Below are 22,142 nucleotides of genomic sequence, written 5' to 3'. Positions count from 1 at the left end.
CATCCACACCCACAACCCGCAGTGGCTGCAGGGCCAGCTACAGCAGCAGAGGGAAGGGCCGAGGAGTTGCCAGTCGTCGGGCAGCATGGAGGGGGGGGGGGAGGAGGAGGAGGAGGAGGTGGAGGAGGAAGAGGAAGAGGAGAGAGTGAGGGTGCAGCCACGGCGTCAGAGGCGACGACCAAAGCCGAGGGTGTACCGTGTCCGGGTCTCTTTCCTAACAATGCCGGACATCACCTGCAGGAGAAGACTCCGGCTGAGTAGGCAGACGGTGATACATATCTGCGAACTCCTGTCGCACCTCGCCCCATGTGGAACGGGGGGAGGACACGCGATCCCGGTAGCCATCAAGGTGACGGTCGCTCTGAACTTCTATGCTACCGGCTCCTTCCAGTCTCCGAGCGGGGATGTCTCTGGGATCTCCCGGTCATCGGTGCACAGGTGCATCCGGGATGTGACCGACGCCCTCTATGCCATCGCCAATCGCTACATCACCTTTCCCGAGGACCGAGCAAGTCAAGACTCACGAGCCTGTGGATTTGCCAGTGTGGCCAGGATACCGAGGGTTCAGGGGTCAATCGACTGTGTTCACGTCCCCATGCGCCCGCCTGCTGTGGACAAGGAAGTGTTCACAAACAGAAGGGGGACATACTCCATTAATGTCCAGGTGGTATGCGACCCCCACATGAGGTTCATGAACGTCTGTGCAAGGTTCCCAGGGAGTGTGCATGACTCCTACATACTAGCGCAGTCGTTCATCCCTGCGATGTTTGAGGGACGTCCCCCCCGGCTGAGGGGCTGGTTGCTAGGTGACAGGGGTTATCCGCTGAGGTCTTGGCTGATGACGCCTATACGGAGGCCTCAGACCAATGCGGAAACACGATACAACGAGGCCCATGCAGCAACCAGGGGTGTGGTGGAGCGCTGCCTTGGCCTCCTGAAGATGAGATTCAGGTGCCTGGACCGCTCCGGAGGGGCCCTGCAGTACCAGGCCGACAGGGTCGCTCGCATTGTAGTGGTCTGCTGTGCGCTGCACAACATCGCGATGCAGAGGGGAGATGACCTGTTGCAGGAGGCGGAGGGAGAAGCTAGTGGCAGTGGTGCCAGCACGGAGGAGGAGGAGGAGGAGGAGGAGGAGGAGGAGGAGGAGGAGGAGGAGGAGGAGGACGCTGGCGGAGTGGCGGGCGCAGCACGCAGACACGACCCAGGTGCTGGTGAGACACGACCCAGGTGCTGGTGATGTCCAGGAGGCGGCACGACGGACCCGGCAAGGACGGCGGGCACGCGACGCCATGGTGGCAACACGGTTCACGCATCGCATGTGACGTCCCCGATGAACACCAAACCACCACCTGCATCGCTAGTCATGCAGAGGGTCACCACACAACTGCCACCACCACAACCCCCCCCCCCCCCCCCCCCCCCCCCCTCAGTGTACACTGCTCCACTTCGTCATGACGCTTATCACTGGGTACAGACGGAATGGCACAACATTGATGGCTGTGTCAGCGGGTGTGATCAGTGCCATGTGGAATGATGACAGCCCGCTCTGCGAAGAGCTGTGAGCTCAGAATCGTTAGAGAGAGTCTGACCCATGGCAATAGCTGAACCATCCACCTTGGTGGCTGCTGAGTTCGTCACTGACACTCCATCACGTGCCCGCGTGGGCTAGCTGTGGGAGGGGGGTAGGGGCAGGGACTGCACACCCGGCACCGAGGTTTCACCACCCGTCACCCCCAGCGACACTCGGTCACCATCACGATTCCTGTGGCTGTGGAACAATCACACGGTATTACAAGTAAGGTGGAACAGTGCGTTTAATATTAACAATTATTTACAGGTGCCCTAGCCCCTACAACTAAACTGTGCCCTTCACCCGTGCCAACTTACTCAGTGTCTATCTTAGTTGCCTTACGGGCCCTACCACTACGTCTAAGTGAATCCCCAGATGATACAGCAGGAGTGGAGGAGGATTGCTGCGAATCGCCCCCCTCGACTCGTTTCTCCTTGGCTATGCGTTTCCTGGGGCGACCCGGCCTTGATGGGCCAGGCTGCTCTGCGGGCGTCTCGGGTGACATTGTGCCACCCTGCTCTGCCTGCTGCCCACCCGATGCACCAGGGATGGGACGGGGGGAGGCCGAGAATTCCAGGACGTCCCGTGATGGAGTTAATGGGACGGGCCCCGAAACCTCCTCCTCCCTCGGGGAGCCCGGTGGCCCCCGGGCCTCACTTTGGGACAGAGGTGCGAGCGGGGAGGTTCCCCGTCGCACCACCGACACCTGGCGCTGCCAGTCCTGGAGGCCTGCAACGGTATCCACCAGGATCCGAAGGTTTGCAGAGACGGGGTCCAGGGAGTTAGACATTCCCGCCAGGGACTGTGCGATCTCAACCTGTGTGTGCACGACGCCATCCAGCACATGTGTCAGGCGGTTGATGGTCTCCGCGACTGACAGCTGGGACTGTGCTATCGACTGCTGGGACTGTGCCATGGCGTGCTGCGACTGGCCAATGACCTGCTGAGACTCGGCCATGGCCCGCAGGGCGCCGGCAATGTCGGTTTGGCTCTGGCACATTGCTGCCTGTGAGAGGGCAACCCTGTCCAGGGCCGAGGATGACGCGTGCACATTAACCCCAACGTCTTGCATAACCTGACCCATTGCCTCCACCGCGGATGCCACCCGTGCGGTGTCGGACTGGGTCTCTGCCATGAGCGGCACCACTCCCTGCTCTTGGACGCGGTTCGACTCCTCTAACAGCGTCTGCAGAGTCTGGAAGGAAGCCCTCATCCCGTCATTGTTTCCCTGGGTTTCCTGAGGCATCGGCTGTGCGGGTGGGTTGATAAACTCCAGGAACTCCGAAAACGTCTGGGAGCCAGCTGCATCCTGGGCCTGGTCTGGCCTCCGCGAGTCCGGGCCCTCTGTTGCTCCGACCTCCACCTGCTGTACCTGCTCATCTGTGATGTGCCAACCAGACTGTGCCCCAGGAGACTCATCACTAAATAGGCCCGCCGGGGTGTGTATCTCTGGGATGATGGATGTGGTGGGAGAAAGCAGTGCCGCAAGCCCGACGCTCTCAATGGTTAGGTCCTCGTCCATGGTGTGGGGCTGCTCAGCGACAGGAGGGTTGTCCCTGGCCATTTCTGGTGGTGGTGGTGGACTTCGAACCCTCTGTGCGTCCTGGTCCGCAGATTGGGTTGGGGCGGATAGGGCTGCCCGCTGATCGGGCACCCTCTGTTGTGAGGCCCCGGGTGAGGGTGGCGGCAGATTCCTGTCTCCGTCTGCAGCCAGACGGCCCTGGTCGTTCGGCATCACGTCCTAGGGAAGAGAATGAGACGGGTTATTTCGATTTGCTCGACAGGCCGCTGGACGGTCCCAGTGGGCAGGGTGTGTGAAGGGACAGAGGATGGGGAGGTGTCCCAGTGGGCAGGGTGTGTGAAGGGACAGAGGATGGGGAGGTGTCCCAGTGGGCAGGGTGTGTGAAGGGACAGAGGATGGGGAGGTGTCCCAGTGGGCAGGGTATGTGAAGGGACAGAGGATGGGGAGGTGTCCCAGTGGGCAGGGTGTGTGAAGGGACAGAGGATGGGGGGGGGGGGTGTTTGTCTGGGAGGGTTGTCTCACTTGCTGCAGTTCCGCCAACCTCGCATTGCGCGATATCGCGGGTGGCAGACCCCCCAACAAGGTCCAGTGCCCTCTGTTCAAAGGTGCTGAGGGGGTGCATGTTGGGCGAACCCCCTCCAGTCTTGTGCCGCTCACGGTGGTTATGACCGGCCTTGGCCTGTTGGGGGAGGAAACATAGGTAGATCATTACAAAACGGTAGGTATCAGCAGTCCGTTCTGATACTGGCACAGTTTGGGGGGGGCAAGTTGTCATCAGATGATTGCATCTCTCCTCGGGGCCAGAGCGCTGGGTCTGTGACAACTTTGTGAACCACCCTCAAAAAACTCTGCCCCAATCCCTCTCCCCCCCCCCCCCCCCCACCCCCCCCCCGGGCAGTTAAGGGGGAGGGATGGTTGTGACTAGGGGGCACCCTCATGGCACTTACCCTGGCAGACCTGGTGAGGTCGTGTAGCTTCTTTCGGCACTGCTCTGCTGAGCGAGGGGTCTGCCCCACAGCACTGACGGCAGCAGCCACGTCACGCCAGGCCTGGCGTACCGTGCTGGCAGGTTGGCGATGCCCTCTCCGCGGGCGGATGATGCCCCTCCTCTGCTCCACGGCATCGAGCAGCGCCTCGACATCTGCATCAATAAAGCGAGGAGCAGCTCGCCTAGGCTCCGACATCCTGCCCGACAGATTCTGTGGTCGCCCGCGCCTTTTTACGGCGTCGGGCGGCGTCACATGGGCGGATTCGTGTCGTCGTCGCGTTCCGTCGTCATCACGCACGTAATTGACGCGGCCGCGCTGCTAGCCCATTTCCAGGAAGTGAATCGGTCGGGAAATGAAGCCTTCGCGACCGTCGTAAAACGGTCCCGATTTTTACGACCGTTTGCCGACTTTCCGCGGGTGCGGAGAATTTCGCCCACAGTCTTTCAAGCCACAGTTACTTTAATCATCAGAAAATAATATTTCAGGTATAGACAAATTAAGAAAACAATTAACCATTTTAACTTCTTAATCTGATGCTGTAATCTTGGTTCACTCAGTGGCACTCTTGTCCCTGAATCGGAGGCTATGAATTCAAGCCCTATTTCAGGGAAAGAGGATTTAATTCAAACTGACACTCACACAATTTGGGTTGTTGATAATGCTGTCTTTCAGATGAGTCATTTAACCCATTCCAAGGTTCTGGTGGTTCAGGTGAGCATTAAATTTGCAATGGCAGGGACGGGATTCTCCAATCTCCGACGACAAAATCGCCGTCAGCTATTGGGTGGAGAATCCACGTTGGCGGCCGCTCCCTCCAACACACGCCATTGGTACGGCCGCAGGACGCTACCTGAGGCCCTGCCCCCGATGCTCCGCCTCTGATGAGCCAAGTTCCCGGCGGCACCAGTTGCATGTATGAGGGGCTGGTTTAGCTCACTGAGCTAAATCGCTGGCTTTTAAAGCAGACCAAGCAGGCCAGCAGCACGGTTCGATTCTCGTACCAGCCTCCCTGGACAGGCGCTGGAATGTGGCGACTAGGGGCTTTTCACAGTAACTTCATCGAAGCCTACTCGTGCCAATAAGCGATTTTTATTTTTCATTTTTCATTCATGTAGTATTGATTTTCAGGAACTCGGCATGGTGGCTGCGGACTAAGTCCAGCGCCGCCACAGTTGGGGGGGGGGGGGGGGGGGGGGGAGCCGATTCACAGGCAGGGGGAGCTTTGGCAGGGGATGGGGGTACTGGGGAGCAGGCGAGACTGCCAAAAAGGGGTCACTATTTGTGTTGGTGGCTCTACGCTGCGTGCCTGCTAGCCCCCTACCAGATGGATGATCAGTGGCTGTTTTGCACCGTTTTTTCGGTCTTAAAACGCCACCGTTCCCATGCTGGCGTCAGCACTTAGTCTTAAAGTGGGAGAATCCAGCCCAGAACCTCCAAAAATGACTCCAGAAAATACTGGGCATAATTTTAACAGACCTGAATGCAGCATGTAGGACAGCAGCAGTTAGGGAACGCTATATTCTGTCCGTGGCTTTTTAACTCAGCTATTCCATTAACATCCAATTTCCAGGTTGGTGATTCAGCACACTTGAGATGAATTCAGGAGAGTTTATTTTGATTTTTCTTTTACCAGTCTACTAAATTTAAATAAACAAAATAATGCAGATGCTGGCATCTGAAACAAGAACAGAGGATGGCTAGATAACTGGAAAGATATGCTTGAAGACTCTGAAAGCTGTGGTTCGAGGAGAAACTATCACAGAGAGGAGAAGGCGGCTAGGCAGCAACTGATCCATTCTGGAGGTCGACAGAAGATACTTCAAGGCCCAACCGTAAGCTTCTGGCAGAGAGGAAAAATCTACAAATGGACTTTACCCTGCTATCTGTCAGGAAGGCAGTGCACCATCTCCGCCAGACATGGGGGACCTTCTAGGAACATGAAGAAAAAGCCAACCACCTGCTGGCTTACCAGCTGAGAAAGCAGACAGCCACAAGAGAGATAGGTGAAAGATAGCAAAGGCAAGAAAAGGTAAATGAAGCATTCAATGCCGTCTATCGGGGGTTGTACACCTCCAAACCCCACGACGGGGATTAGGGGATGAAGCATTCCTCGATGGACTGGACATGCCAGTCATTGGGGATGACAGGAGGAGGGGGTTGGAAGGACCGCTAGGACTGGGAGAGAGCGTGAAGAGCATCAACTCCATGCAGGCGGGGTAGGAGCTGCGATCCAACAGGTTCCCGGTGGACTTCTACAAAAGAATTTGCAACGGCACTGGCCCCACACTTGTGCAAGATGTTCGCAGTCTCACTAGCAAGGGGACACTGCCTCCAACTCTCACACAAACTACCATAACGCTGATACCCAAGAAAGACAGATGGCCTGGTGTGAGAGAATGTGCTTCTTTTTAATTCTTCCCTCCAAAATGATCAGCTTTCCTTTTCCCACATTATATTCCATTTGCCAAACTTTTGTCCACCCACTTAAGCTTATCCTTTTGTAGCTTCCTTTTGTCCTCTTCACAATTTACTTTCCTACCTATCTTGGTGTCATCAGAAAAAAATGCAACCATATCTTTGGCACTCTCTCTTCCTTAGCAGACTTTGGAACCATTATTGCTATTGCCCTAAACCTACTCCCTCTTTCATCAAGGAGCTGCAGTAGGTATTAGAAACCCATTTTTATGATATTTTCATAGCTTGCCAAACCAGTATGTCTTTCATTCTTTTCTTCTTTCTCACTGGTTAGATCCATCTCCCTACCTTCCTTTCATTAGGCCACAAAGAGTCCACACAAAGGTGGTAGAAATAAAAACTTACTTTATTTTACTACTACTAATATATACAGCTCCCTATTGGATCTTCATCAGTCGGTGCCTTACTGGCTGACTCTATTTATATATAGCCAGACATTGTTAGAGGTCCCCGCACCCTTCTCGGGAAAGCTTGTATTCTGCAAGATCCATGGGGTAGTTAATCATTCCCAATCCAGATCGTGGTGAACACCATCGTGGTGCTCAAACTGCCAAGACCCTCGGGATCCACCGGCTTGAAGTCGCCGGTCGGTGCTGCCTATGTCCGACGGTTACGGCCTGTAAATAACACTTTCCCTCCTAACTAATTATTTTTGTCTTTCACATTCATATACCAATCACATTGCCAAAAGGTTTGGGCGCGATTCTCCGCCCCCCACGACGGGTCGGAGAATAGCGGGAGGGCCTTCCCGACAGTTTTCCCGCCCTCCCGCTATTCTCCCCCCTCCCCCCCCGCCCAACTCCCGACCCGAATCGCTGCCGCGGTTTTTTTACGGCCGGCAGCGATTCTCAGCTGATAGATGGGCCGAAGTCCCAGCCCTTTACGCTGTTTTTACGAACGGGAAACAGACCTGGTCTGGCCGTTCGTAAAAACGGCCGTAAACATTCGCATTTCATAACCATGGCACCGATTGGCATGGCAGTACCACGGCCGGGCAGTGGGCACCGATCGCGGGCAGCGGGCCCGATGCCCGCGCACTATTTCTCCTTCCGCCGCCCCGCAGTATCCATTCGCGGGGCGGCTGAGGGGCATCCCGGCCCGCGCATGCGCGGGTTTCGCGCAAATACGCGATGACGTCATCCGCGCATGCGCGGGTTGGAGTCTTCCAATCCGCGCATGCGCGGCTGACGTCATATGACGCGTCAGCCGGCGCAAACTCAGTCAAGCGGGCTTAACGAAATTCGTTAAGCCCGTGATGCCGGAGCTTACGGCGTCGGGCTGCTAGCCCCGACCGGGGACCAGAATCGGTTCCCGGTCGGGAAGGGGGGCGCTGGCGTCAAACCCACCCGGGTTTGACGCCAGCCGTACGATTTCTCCCGTTTTGGGAGAATCGCGCCCTTTATTTTTCAATTTTTACCCCAATTACCAAGAAATCTTAAAACAATCACATTCTACCAAAGGTAAAATCAAATTTTCAAAAAGTGTTCATTTTATATATTTTCAAAATAAAAATGAATCAACTAAAAATATGTTTTTAAAAAATCATAAACTTACTGAAACTTCATTATATAATCCTCTGATTTACAAGCAGCTGACTTTGAAGTTTCCTCAATACCAGGCGCATTCTCACCCTGCAAAAATCTAAACAAAATTTTTGTTACGTTTTTCCAATGTGCTGACTCCAGGGGCTTCATTTTATGGCTGCAAATTGAGCAGGGCAACCCCACTACCCCATGAACACTAAATAGGTCATGATGAGATTAGGTCAACAATACAATGTCATTATGCCCAAGTTCTGAAATTATGGAAGCCCACCCGCCATTTTGAAAAATCTAATTAACAACCTATTAAGCTAGTTAACAACGCAGCCACCTGCAAATTTTGTTCTTGCTGCATATTTTGGGCATTGGACATGAAACGGTTTAGGTGTATTTACAGCAGCTATGGTGAGGCAGCACAAGGGTGGAAGAAAACAGTTGCCACTGGTGACCGTGAATGAATATGGCAGCAGATTCTGCTGGTGAAGATGGCATCATCTGCATGCTTTTGATACTCCTATTTTTAAAGCTTTTTTGAGCCTTCAATAAAAAATAAAGATAGACTTGGAGAGCAAGGGTCCTTGAAATTTGTAGCTGTGACAGACTTTATGTTTATGGCATTAACCTTTTTGCTGCATGATGTTGCAACCCATGCTCCTGATCAGGTGCTTTGCACCTCTAATTGGTCACTTTCCCACCAGACAGCCATTAATTGGCCATCCGAGATTTGGACTGACGAGCTGAGACAGTGGGACTGGGAGCAAATGGACCAGGGGAGGCAGTGATGTACTGGCATTTTTACTATACTAGTAATCCAGCGACCAAGGGAAATATCTGGGGACCCGGGTTCAAAATCTGGGGATCTGGGTTCCAATCCCACCATGGCAGATGGTGAAATTTGAATTCAATAAGTCTAATGATGACTTTGAAACCATTGCCAATTATCACAAAAGAAACACCTGGTTCACTAATATCCTTTAGGAAAGGAAATCTGCCATCCTTACCTGGTCAGGCCTACATGTGACTACAGATCCACAGCAATGGGCAATAAATGCTGGCCCATCCAGTGATGCCCACATCCCATAAATTAATTTTTAAAACATTTTTTTAAAACTCAGTTTCCATTCCATCTCTCTCATCCTATAGCAAATCAAAAATTCAGCTCTACAATTCCCAGAAGCCACCACTGCTTTACTTTTCCTAGGAGTATTCCAACCTGCTCCCAGTATGCACTGAAGGCTGGTTCTTCTCCTAATCCCAGAACCAAAGTAACTTGGTGCGATCCCAATCAAGACTATCTTGAAATGTCGCTTCCCAATTTTGCTTTTTGAGTCATGGTCCCCCGTCACAGTTTTCCCACAGAGATCCTAAAAGATGTAGGAAATGATGAGGAAAACGTTGCAGATTGAAATAGGAACAGCAGCTTTAAAAAGTACGGTCAGTAATAGAAAACATGGGGAAAAGTAATATGCCTGTGTGCATGAATGTGTCTCTGCTGAACAAACTCCCAACATTACTGATTTCAGCAGGACTATGGCTCAGAAAATGAGCAGGAAATAAAAAATAGAGAAAAATGGTGAGGGCTGTGGAAGGAGAGCAATTCTCTAGAAGGGGTGATAAGGGAGGTAGATACAAAGGCAGAATTTTCTGGGCAGCTAGAGGTGGGAACTGAGGCAGGTGGGCACATAATGTCATGCTATCAGCCAATATGCCATGTCTACACCATCCCAGTCCCAAAACATTTTGCAGAAGGTGGGTCAGGGAGCTGAACAGCTACCCAGCCACAAGAGGCAGGTAACCAATAGAGGTAATTAAAAAGGTCTTAACTGTGCCATCTGAAATTTTCCAGTTGGCAGGGAATTCCCAAACAGCAGATGAAACATGGTCAGTTATACAAGGCAGCCTCCAGGCAGGAGGGGAGGAAACACATTTCATCCACTAGGGATACCGACATATCATGGTCATTGGACCACAGCTGCAGCCGTTTGCTGTCCAGAGGGAACCTCATGATTAGAGCCAGGCAGCCGTGGCCTTTTTAAAATTACATCTTTTTCCCTAGTCTTTGGAGAGCGCCTGCATGGCGAGGTGCCCTCTTTCTCCCTCCTGCAGACCTCAGATGATGGGGCTGCTAATGCTTCATCACTGGACGGCCTCCTAATGGCTTTTCAGCTTTGAGAACCCACCTACCAGTACATATAAATTCTAATCCAGTGACAAAATGGTCAAACTGTTGTCAAATGCAATCAGAAATTAAAATGTATTAAGTGTGTCAATGTATGAATCACCAATACGAAAGCCTCAAATGCCACTTAAACTGGAAGCTGGAATCCTGATCAATTGGAGCAAGAGTACAGATATGTTCAAAAACATAAGGTGCATTCAAAGTAATATATCCCAGTGGAATCAATGCTGTAAAACTGAAAAACAAGCTGGTTTTGTTGATCCACTTCTAACCATCTTGAGAAGTAAGCAGCTGTTTTTAAAAAAAATATTTTTATTCTCTTTTTTCACATTTTCTCCCGAATTTACACCCATGAACAACAAACAATAACCAGCAACAAATATGTCAATCCCCATAACAATAACAATAATCCCATCCTCCCACCAAACCCCAAACATTAGCCCATATGTTTCCATAAACAAATGACAAAAAGGAATCAGGGATCACCCCTAGTCACCCTTAAGACACACAACCCCCCCTCCTCCCCCAATCCTCCCACCCATCCCCCCCAAATAATGTTCGATGTTATCCAGTTCTTGAAAAAGCATAACCCCTCCGTCCTTCCCCTCAGTTCAAACTTAACCTTCTCAAGAGTCAAGAATTCCAACAGGTCCTCCCGCCACGCCAGGGCACAGGGTGGAGAGGCTGCTCTCCATCCCAACAGGATCCGCCTTCGGGTGATGAATGAGGCGAAGGCTACAACATCTGCCTCCACCCCCGCTTCCAACCCTGGCTGGTCCGACACCCCGAATATAGCCTCCCGGGGACCCGGGTCCAGTTTCACGCGCATCACCTTGGAAATTACCCTACAAACCTTCTTCCAGTAATCCTCTGGCTTTGGACATGACCAAAACATATGAACGTGATTAGCGGGCCCCCCCCCGCAACGCTCACACACATTTTCTGCTCCTTCAAAGAATCGGCTCATCCTCGCCCTCGTGAGGTGTGCTCTGTATACCATCTTCAGCTGTATCAGCCCCAACCCTGCACACAAGGTGGAGGCATTTACTCTCCGGAGCACCTCACACCAGAACCCCTCCTCTATAACCTCTCCCACTTTGCTTTGATCCCTTCCAGTGGTGCCTTATCCTCTTCCAAAACAGCTCCGTAAACCGCTGATACTACCTCCTTCTCCAGTCCCCCTGTCGTCAGCACCTCCTCGAGCAATGTGGAGTCAGGTTCCTCCGGGAAGCTCTGTATCTCCTTTCTGGCAAATTTTGAACCTGCATGTATCTAAACCAGGGGTGGGCAAACTACGGCCCGCCAAAGGTCTTTATGCGGCCCACCAAGATCAAGTCATAAAAAAAAAAACGTTTTTTTTTAAAGTTTTTTTTTTTTTTTTATATTTTTTTATAAGGTTAATGGGGGGGGGGGCTGTTGGGTTACTGGTATAGGGTGGATACGTTGACTTGAGTAGGGTGATCATTGCTCGGCACAACATCAAGGTCCGAAGGGCCTGTTCTGTGCTGTACTGTTCTATGTTCTATGTTCTATATGAGACGCCCAGAATCATAACCGGGTGAAGCGCCATTTTTGAAAAGTAGAGAAAAAGAGGGCTAAAGGCAGGATGCCGCCGGGGGAAGCGCTGAGGTATATGCCGCACGCTAATTGGTTACAACCAGGACTATTAATTAATATACTATGTGGCCCTTTAAAATTGTGAATTTCTGAATGTGGCCCTTGCACGGAAAAGTTTGCCCACCCCTGATCTAAACACTTCCCCCCGCTCCAGCCCATACTTCGCTTCCAGCTCCTTCAGTCCTGCAAACCGACCCCTAAGAAACAAATCTTTTAGCGCCTTAATCCCCTTATCCTCCCATTTCTGAAAATTTCCATCTCACCTCCCTGGCTCAAATCTGTGGTTCCCCCGAATCAGCATTTCCCTTGACCCTGCCCCCAACCCGAAGTGTTGGCGAAACTGCCTCCAAATTCTCAATGAAGCTATTATTACCGGACTCCCTGAGTATTTCCCCGGAGCTATCGGGAGTGGCGCTGTTGCTAGTGCTTTCAGTCCCAACCCCCTGCACAAACTCTCCTCCATTCTGACCCACTGGGAATCAACCCCTCTGACCCAGCTCCGCACCTTCTCCACATTCGCCGCCCAGTAGTAGTACATCAGGTTCGGAAGGTCCAAACCCCTGCCTGCCTTCCCCTCTGTAGCAGCACCTTTCTCACTCTTGCCACCTTCCCTCCCCATATGAATGAGGTCATCCTTCCCTCAATCTCTCTGAAAAAAGCCTTTGGTAGGAAAATTGGTAGGCATTGAAAAATAAACAGAAATTGCGGCAACACATTAATTTTAACCGCCTGTACCCGACCCGCCTGCGACAGAGGGAGACCATCCCACCTTGCCAGATCGGCTTTAAGCAGCTGGTTTTAACTGGCATTAGCTATTACTTGGGAATACTGCACACCACAAATAGTCCATAGTCTTACCCTGCTGAAGGAGACACCGACTTGTGATTTTCCTGTTTTGGTATGGCCCATCTATTTTCCATAGCTGTTGATTCTGTGAGGTGGAGTAAAAATGGTTTCCATGCTATTTTGCCAGTAGTTTTAATACTGAACCTGAACCAGAAGACAAAATGTATGGAATTAAATCTCACTGTTGGTTCTACAGATTATGTAATTTAGCCTTTTAAGGATTTTAACTCAACCACATAATTTTATAAAAGAAGCAACACACACACAAAATATCAATTATGTGAAAGCTGCGAGAGCTATCCCCCTCTGAAAGTAATCAAGTAAAACATTGGAATATTGGTTTGGCCATTCAACCTGAAATCTTAAAATTGGACTGGTTCACATTCCACGATGTGAGGCAACTCATCCAATACCCTAAAAGTAGACTTGCAATCACATTTCGTTTGTGATTGAACAAGTGTTTTAATATGCACAGTTATTCAGGAGCTAGCTGTTGCAGTTGGATGCGATTGATGGGCATTGCCACTCCAGCTGCGTTTCTTATCCACAGCTATGTCCAGGCCCTCCCTGAAGACAGAGCTTGTGGTGTCTGCCAACATGATTGAGGCTTTTCATGACCACTGGGCACAAAAGTCTTCTCAGATGCATTAAACGGTATTTTCATTTAGTTATAAAAACAATTTAATTTCAATTAATCAATTCAATTTTGTTACTCGTTTGTGCGCCTTTAAATTGAATCGACAAATTACATATATTGGATTGGATTCGTTTATTGTCACGTGTACCGAGGTACAGTGAAAAGTATTTTTCTGCAAGCAGCTCAACAGATCATTCAGTACATGGGAAGAAAAGGGAATTAAACAGAATTCAAGAAAATACATGAGAATACATAATAGGGCAACACAATATATACAATGTAACTACATAAGCATTGGCATCGGATGAAGCATACATGGGTGTAGTGTTAATGAGGTCAGTGTATAAGAGGGTCATTTAGGAGTCTGGTGACAGTGGGGAAGAAGCTGTTTTTGAGTCTGCTCGTGCGTGTTCTCAGACTTCTGAATCTCCTGCCCGATGGAAGAAGTTGGAAAAGTGAGTAAGCCGGGTAGGAGGGATCCTTGATTATGCTGCCCGCTTTCCCCCGGCAGTGGGAGGTATATCTTCTCAACTGATGAATAAAAAAATCACATTGCCTGCAAACTGCGTATGCCCATTGTGACATCTATCAATCTAGTTTCAGGTGGGTATGTACCCAGGAATGTACATGAAAAGCCAATATTTAACTCGGGCCATGGGAAGCAAAGCGAGCAACAAGCCCACATGGTTATGTCACTGTCCGGGAGCCTGACTGGGAGTTGGTTTTGTGCATTGGCAGGTTGTCACCAAAGATCCAAATGAATAATCTCAAATACGAAGGCAAATCTGGGGAGGGAGGAGTGGGGGAAGAGGTCATCAGGCTGATATAAAGCGGGAGGGGGGGGGGGTCAGAGATTGAATTGATCAGGGATCTTCTTCGTCTCTTTAACTCAATTATCTAGAACCCCAGCCGCCCAATCCATCAGGGGAATGATCCATTTTGCTGCTATTCTCCAGCTCACTGACTAATATCAAAAATGCATTCATCATTTTATGATTCATTCCAGCTCCAGTGATTACTTTGAAGAAATAAATGTTCGATGACTAATGATTGTTGATGGTGGGTTCCTTGCTTTGTAAAACAAAAATTGATGGGTACAATGATTTAATTTGCAACAAGGTGAAAACACAATTCATAGTATATTAGGTCAAATGGAATCAAAACAAATGTTGTGAGTGGCTGGTGTGAAGGTATAGCTATCCACAGTGTAGTCATAAAAGAGCCTATGGACTGTTTCCCCCTTCTATGTTTCCAGGTTGAACATTCTCCCAGAACTGGTGCAACTGGTGATGTTCACCAGAGGTTTCAGCCTCAGGTGTGGCTTTATAGATGGCATCACTGTTCCTCAATGTTTAACAGTAATATTATTGCAATATTATTACAGAGCAAAAAAAAGCTTAGAATCCTCAAACATATCTGAAATGAATCAAAACACTATTTACAGCATGTTCCCTATTCCCTCACCTATCCATCAGGCCATCAAAGATTTCATTGTTCATTGGAAATATAAAATTGTTGAAAACTGATTTCAGGTCTTCCACTGAGATTAAACCACTTTTGGACACATCAAAAGCCGAAAACGCTTGCAACAAACTGTGATAGTTGGCTCGCACCTGGGAACAAGAGAGAAGCATGTTGCTAAATCTGTTTAGTTTACGTTTTTTGAAATAACATCACACAATGCTAAAAATTACACTTTAAACATGGGAAAACAGTGGGCAGGGAACCTAACCACATAAGAAATAAGAGAAGAGCACCTTATGGCCCCTCAAGCCTGTTCTGCCATTTAGTAGGATCATAGTTGATCTTTGACCAACTCAACTTTAATAATAATAATCTTTTATTGTCACAAGTATGAAGTTATGGTAAAAAGCCCCTAGTCACCACATTCCGGCGCCTGTTTGGGTTAGCTGGTACGGGAATTGAACCCATGTTGCTGGCCTTGTTCTGCATCACAAACCAGCTGTCCAGCTTACTGATATTGTCCAATTCCCCTATCTCTGAACATCTAACAGCTTTCATTATTCTGAACAATTGAATATCCATAACCCTCGGAAGTAAAACTCCGAATTCTCAACCCTCTGAGGTACCTCTTAAGGAAACAACATCTAAGCATCTACCCTGTCAAGTAACCTCAGAATCTTAGAATTTTCAATGAAATCACCTCTCAGTCTTCTAAATTCTGGAGAATATTGATCCAATCTACTCAACCTCTCAACAGGGGACAACCCTCTCAACCAGGAATCAATCCAGGGTGTTATTTAACTTAAATTAAACATAGGGCTGGATTCTTCCGCCCCGCCCACCAAGGTTGCCAAGGGCGAGACACAGATAATGGAAAAGTCTGTTGACCTCAGACAGGATTCTCCCGTCGCACGGTGGGCACGGCTGGAGAATCCCTCCCAGAATCCCGTGACAGGCGTATTTAGCTGGGTGTTAATGGGACTCTGCTTCATTTCTGGGCATTACCAAAAAACAACCCCCCCCCCCCCCCCCCCCACCCAACCTCCACTGAGGCCGCACTTAGTCCCATTTCCTGCCACTGGTGCAGGAAGAGATTGGGGTGCTATTTTAAAGTGGCACTCCGATCTCTAGACCCACACTGCAGCCACCAGACCCTCCCAGTGCCCCAACTCACCAATACGGGCACCCCCCTGCACCCCACCTCATAGCGATGGTGCACCCCCGACACAGGCAAGATGCCACCTGGACACCTTGGCACTGACACCCTGACACTTGGGCAGTGCCCCTGCAAGCCTAGCAGTGCCACCTGGATACCCTGGCACAATGGTGGCACCCCGGTGCCCCTGACATGGTCCCCAGGTGGCACAGCCAGGGTACTAAACTGACAGTGCCATAGTGCCTGGGTGGCATCAAGGATGCCAGGGTACCCTTCCCAGAGCTCAGGGCACTAACCACCCTGCACTGTTAATATAATTGACAGGCTAGAAGCCCGATTCACCTCCCTCTCCTGTGTCAAGCACCAGCGGGAAATCCACCAGGTGGGCTTTGGTGCACTTTTGCCCAAGTATGGTCTTGCTATGTGGACCCTGACTGTTGATGAGGGTTAGTGCATAACTGATGTGCCTCCCCAAAGTCCATTGGAAGACTCACTGCCCCCACAATACAAGTCCTGCGCCCCCCCCCCCCCCAAACAAGTAGGAGGATCCTTCTCCTCACTGCAGCAATAACTGGTCACAGCATACATGCATGAAGTTGACCCAAACCGCACCCCCCCCAATCAGAACACCCATCAGTCACCTCATCAGATATGCCATCAGTGACTCCACCCACCAGTGACCACACCATTAGTTACACATCAGAATCCCATCCATCAGACGCCCCATCAGAGACCCTCCCATCAGAGATCCCTCCCCCGCATCAGAGACCCTCCCATCAGAGATCCCTCCCCCCCATCAGAGACCCTCACATCAGAGATCCCCATCAGTCACCCCTTCTTGAAAGTTGAAGAGCAGAGTCCAGGCAGTACAGTGAAAGATCACTGCATTTTCACTTACACTTCCCTAACATCTGCTGCCTCAGACAAAAGTATTTAAAGCACCAGCTGTTACAAGTGTCAGAGGCTTCCTTGAAAGATAAATACACTTGAAAAGGCTTCAAATGCCTTCACATCCTTTGAAATGCAAAACTCCCATTCAATTTCACACAGCAATACATTTCACTAGCCGACGATTGACAGTTTTATTAGTCCAGAGACAGGTGCTTGGTAGATTGTTTATCTATCTTTCCCTTTACGCATGAATATATATCAATTATCCTGCATAAATTTGCATGGCAAAGGGAGAGACTCGCATCCTGGGCCCCACTCCTAGTACCAGCGGAGACCAGTCCCGATTCTCTGCTGGCATGAATACTTAGGCTCTGGAACAGAGAATCCTGGCTATGGTATTTTGCCAATTGTCCATAGGCAAGACAGTAACAAATAATCACTTGCACATCAGACACTTTGCTTGATTTCTTCCCAGTCTCTTTTTCTTTTTTAAATATTTTATTCATGCAAAATTTTCACTATAACAAACAAACACACCAATAATACATTTTCATTATAACAAATACACCCACCATCAATACAACCCCAAACTCATTCTATCCTTAAACCACATCCAGCCCAACACCCCAAAAATAAAACTTACCAAACCCTTAACCCAACTAGGATGACAAAGTCCTTCCCCTCCCGCTAACCGCTGACGGTAACCAACTTCCTAAAAAAGGCCATGAAAGGCTGCCATCTCGAGTAGGACCCTTCCACCCACCCCCTCAAGTAATAGTTAATCTTCTCCAGGTGTTAGCCAGCACCGGGGACCTCCAACCAAACAGTACTCACCTTCTTGCTTTTAGCAAGGCGAAGGCTAAGACATTTGCCTTCATCCACTTCTGCAGCCTCGGCAAGTCAGACACTCCAAAGGTGGCCACCAACAAGCACGGTTCCAACTGATCGCCCAAAATCCTTAACAACGTATCAAAGTAGGAGACCCAGAAGCTGACAAGCTCAAGGCAAGACCAAAACATATTTGTGTAGAACATTGCTTACACCTATCCTCCACCCCCAGAAAGAACCAATTCATATACCCCCTCGTCAAGTGCGCTCTTTGCACCATCGTATACTGGATCAGACTTAATCTCACACACGAGAATGTGAAGTTGGTCCTATGCAGAGCCTCACTCCACTTCTCTCCCTCCAGGACTAAACCCAGCTCTTCCTCCCACTTCCTCTTCACCTCCTCCAGCAAAGCCTGATCCATCGCCATCAACCATTCTTCACTCCTCCGAGATCTTACCTTCCCCTAGCTCACCCATGGCCAGGACCCTATCCAGTAGCGAGGGCAATGGCACTAGAAGAAATGAAGGAAGTTCCTTCATCTCAAAAAAAATCACACACCTGCAAGTAGCTAAATACATTCCCCCTCTGAAGCTGAAACATCTCCGGGAGCTCATCTAGGTGGCCAACCTACCCTCCAAATACATTTCTTTAAACCTCTCCAGCCCTCCCTTCACCCATGCCTTAAACGAGGAGTCTAAGCCAAACCTATGGTTTCTACAGATCGGAGCCAGGAGAGACATGGTACCCAGCTTATAATGCTGTCTAAACTGATTCCAAATCCACAAGGTAGCTATCACTAAAGGACAATAAGAGAATCTAGCCAGGGAAAAAGGAAGTAACGCTGTAACAAGAGCCCTCAGACTAGAACCCTTGCACGAAACCTCCTCCATTCGGCCCCCAAATAGATCCCAGATCCTCAAACCACCCATGCATCTTATCAATGTCCGTCAACCAGTAATGACATAATAGATTGGATAATACTAACCCCCCCTACCTCTCCTGACTGCCTGTCCCTCTGCAAAAATGCTCTGCACACCCGAGGAGTCTTACCTGCCCAAACAAAAGTAGAATTACTTGTTAACCCTGCAAAAAAAGTATTGGGAAGATAGACTGGGAGACACTGTAACAAATAATTGATCTTCATTGCCTGTACCCTTCTCACTAGGGTCAGAGAGAGGGTACCCCACCTTTTCAAGTCGGCCTTCACCCTGTCCACAAGGCCAGAGAAATTGAGTCTATGAAGCCACTCGGACACCAAATACCGATAACTAGACTTGGCCAGACGGAACGGCAGCCTCCCCAAGTCAACTCCCCTCCTAGGAGGGTTCACCGGGAAAACTTTGATCTTACTCAGATTTAGCTTGTACTCTGAAAAGGAACCCAGCCTCCTGAGCAGCTCTATTATCTTCCCAAAATTGGAGAGGGTCCGTAATGTATAGTAACAGATCGTCCGCATATAAGGACACCCTATGCTCCCCCCTCGTACTCTATTCCCCTCCACCCAATATAGACCTCACTGCAATGGTCAGCGGCTTGATTGCTAATGCAAACAGCACCGGAGACAACAGGCACCCCTGTCTTGTACCACTGCTCAATTGGAAATAACCCAACTCAGGGCATTAGTACATACACTTGCGGAGGTGGCCCTGTATAAAAGCTGAATCCATTTTACAAATTGAGGCCTGAAACCAAACTGCCCCAAGATTTGAAAGAGGGTTCCCCAATCAACCCTGTCAAATCCTTTCTCCCCATCCATTGAAATGATCATCTCTGATTTGCTCTCCATGGAGGGTGACAATATAACATTTAACAATCTCCTGATCTTGGCTGAGAACTGCTGGCCCTTCACAAATCCAGTCTGCTCCTCTGAAATAACCTCCGGTGCCAGCCTCATTGCCAACACCTTCACCAACACAAAGTCAGCGTTGACAACGAGACAGGCCAATATGATCCACATTCCATGGGATTCTTGTCCTTATTCAGGATCAAGGAAATCGACGCCTGTGTCAGCGTCGGTGGTAACATCCCCCCGAGATATAGAATCATTGAATGTATCTAGAAAAAGTGGGACCAGCTCTCCAGCAAACTGTTTTAAAAATTCAATGGTGAACCCATCCGGTCCTGGCTCCTTACCCATCTGCATTAACCTAATACAACTCATGATCTCTTCCAGCCCAACAGGTACCTTTAACTTCTGTCTTTCTCCTTCTCGACCTCCAGGAAAGTCAACCCGCACAAAAATGATCTCATTCATGAGTTCCCAACTTGAGGCTCTGATTTATACAGCCCATTATAGAAAGCCTCAACACCTCATTCACCTTCTCTTGGACAGAAACACCCCGCCAACAGAGTCCCTGGCCTGTACCATCTCCTGGGAAGCTACCTGTCACCTCAGCTGGTGGGTCAACAGACGGCGGGCCGTCTCCCCATATTCGTAGAATGTCCCCCTTGAACGACGCAACTGGGTCACCCGGTTCTCAACAACTCCATTTGCAACTTCTTTCTGTTCGTCAATAATTCCGGGATCGGTGCAATCGGGCACTGGTGGTCCACCGTGAGAATCGAGTCACCCAGCCTCTGTCTCTCCACCTTCTTTGATTTATCCCTATGTGCCTTAAACAAGGTTATCTTGTCCCCTAACTACCGCTTTTAGGGCCTTCCAGAGAATGGACGGCAAGACCGCCTCATTCCGTTAAGCTTCACATACGCCACAAAAACTTTTACCCGCGAGCAGCACCATGTCCAGTCTCCACGGGGGGGGGGGGGGGGGGGGGGGGGGGTCTCTAAGAGCAGTCTGGCCCAACAACAGATCCACAAATGCAGAGCATGATCCGATATAATGATCGGCGAGTAACCTGCCCCCTTCATACCTAGGACCTACACACCACAAAAAAGTCTATTTGCGAGTAGACCGGTGGATGTGACAAAAAAGGAAAACTCCATATCCCTCTTTGGTGTACCTGCCCCACCCGCAATCTCATTTGATCCTTAATTCTTAAATGGGTCTCCGACTAAAAAATCACATCGGCCTTCAAACTTCTTAAGTGCCCAAACACACAAGATCTTTTTAATGGGCCATTTAACCCCCTCACATTCCAGGCTATAAACCAGGTTAGGGGTCTCCAACCCCCTCTCAACCCAGCATCAGCCATAACCACCATGTGAGGCATTCCCACAGTGCCTCAAACTGCAGCAGCTCCAGGCCTACTCACAATAGTTGCCACATCCCCCATAAAATCAGCCCAAGAACCAAGGAATCATTACTGTCATCAGTCTCCTCCCTCCCCTCTCCCCTACCTTCATCCCACACCCCTCCCACACCCTCCAGCCCCCCAGAAACCAGCCAAATAATCAATCAAAAAAACAAAAAAAGCTCTCCCCACCCCTCAACGACAGCTTATTTTTCAATTGCCTCACATCTTTCCTGAAGATGACTCTTAGTGACATACAGTACCATCCAGTCCTCTAGCGCCTTGGCATCTAGCTACTTATCACACATGAGCTTACACAGCAATTATTAGCAAGCCATTGAGCTTGGAGCTTCACAAAGTATCATTCGTAAGAAATCCATATATACATATTTTCAGAGTAATTACAGATTCCTTCTTAATAAAGCCACATTTTAATGCCGTGATAATTAATTGTGAATGTTCTGCAGATCACAAATGTGGACATACTGGGCACAATAACCACGAAACCAGAACTAAATTTTCCTCCAAAAGAATACATAGACAGTCTTGCTGCACAGAGTGTGAAACCAACAGTTTGTCAAGTGTTTTAACTGTTAATTTCAGTCCAGTTTCTTTATTTAGCGTTTAACTAAAAATTAGTTTATGCTAAGAGGGAAATTAAGTTTATTCCAGTCCCAAACAGGGATTATACAAGAGCTGTGAGTGCAGCTGTAGTTAGTTAATTAAGTAGCTAGCTTAAACTGGTTTCTGAGCTTTAGCAGAGCTTGACGCATTGTTTTTCAGAAAATATAAATACAGGGGCTTGATTGCTGTTTAAGTGCACAACATTTGGTGTGAGAGGGAATTTGGTGAAGAGGGAACTATTAAATAATTTAAAAAAATAAATGTAACAAACACAATAAGGATGGCAGCATGGTCACATTTGCAAACATATGGGAGATCCTGGATGCCATTGCAATCCATGGCAACCACATCTGGAGGGATCATGTCGGGAAAGATCGAGTAAATTAAAGGGAAAATAACAAGGCAACAATTCAAGATGGCAATAAAGGTAATGTTAATCACATTATGGCAGGAAAGGACAGTGATTGAAACAGTGATTGAAAACTAAGCATGTGCCAGCAGATAGGGCCTGGATATCCAAAAACAGAAAAACAACACTGAAATAAGTGTTTTTTTATCTGAATGCAGAATACTCAATAAACCATGTAAATATAAAATGAAAAATGAAAT

The 22,142-nt window shown here is 49.1% G+C and overlaps 1 protein-coding gene across 1 annotated transcript in view; it reads right to left on the bottom strand.

Annotated features, from left to right (window-relative positions):
- The window catches only part of efcab6 (EF-hand calcium binding domain 6), a 177,481-nt gene that overhangs the window by 93,473 nt on the left and 61,866 nt on the right, over positions 1-22,142 (bottom strand). Inside the window, 3 exon segments of the mRNA XM_038781176.1 lie at positions 8,111-8,197; positions 12,752-12,883; positions 14,841-14,989. Of these exon segments, the coding sequence (XP_038637104.1) occupies positions 8,111-8,197; positions 12,752-12,883; positions 14,841-14,989 (368 nt within the window).

This window comes from Scyliorhinus canicula, chromosome 20, assembly GCF_902713615.1.
Source record: "Scyliorhinus canicula chromosome 20, sScyCan1.1, whole genome shotgun sequence".
Taxonomy (NCBI): Eukaryota; Metazoa; Chordata; class Chondrichthyes; order Carcharhiniformes; family Scyliorhinidae; genus Scyliorhinus; species Scyliorhinus canicula.
This window is presented reverse-complemented; position numbering and strand designations above follow the sequence as displayed.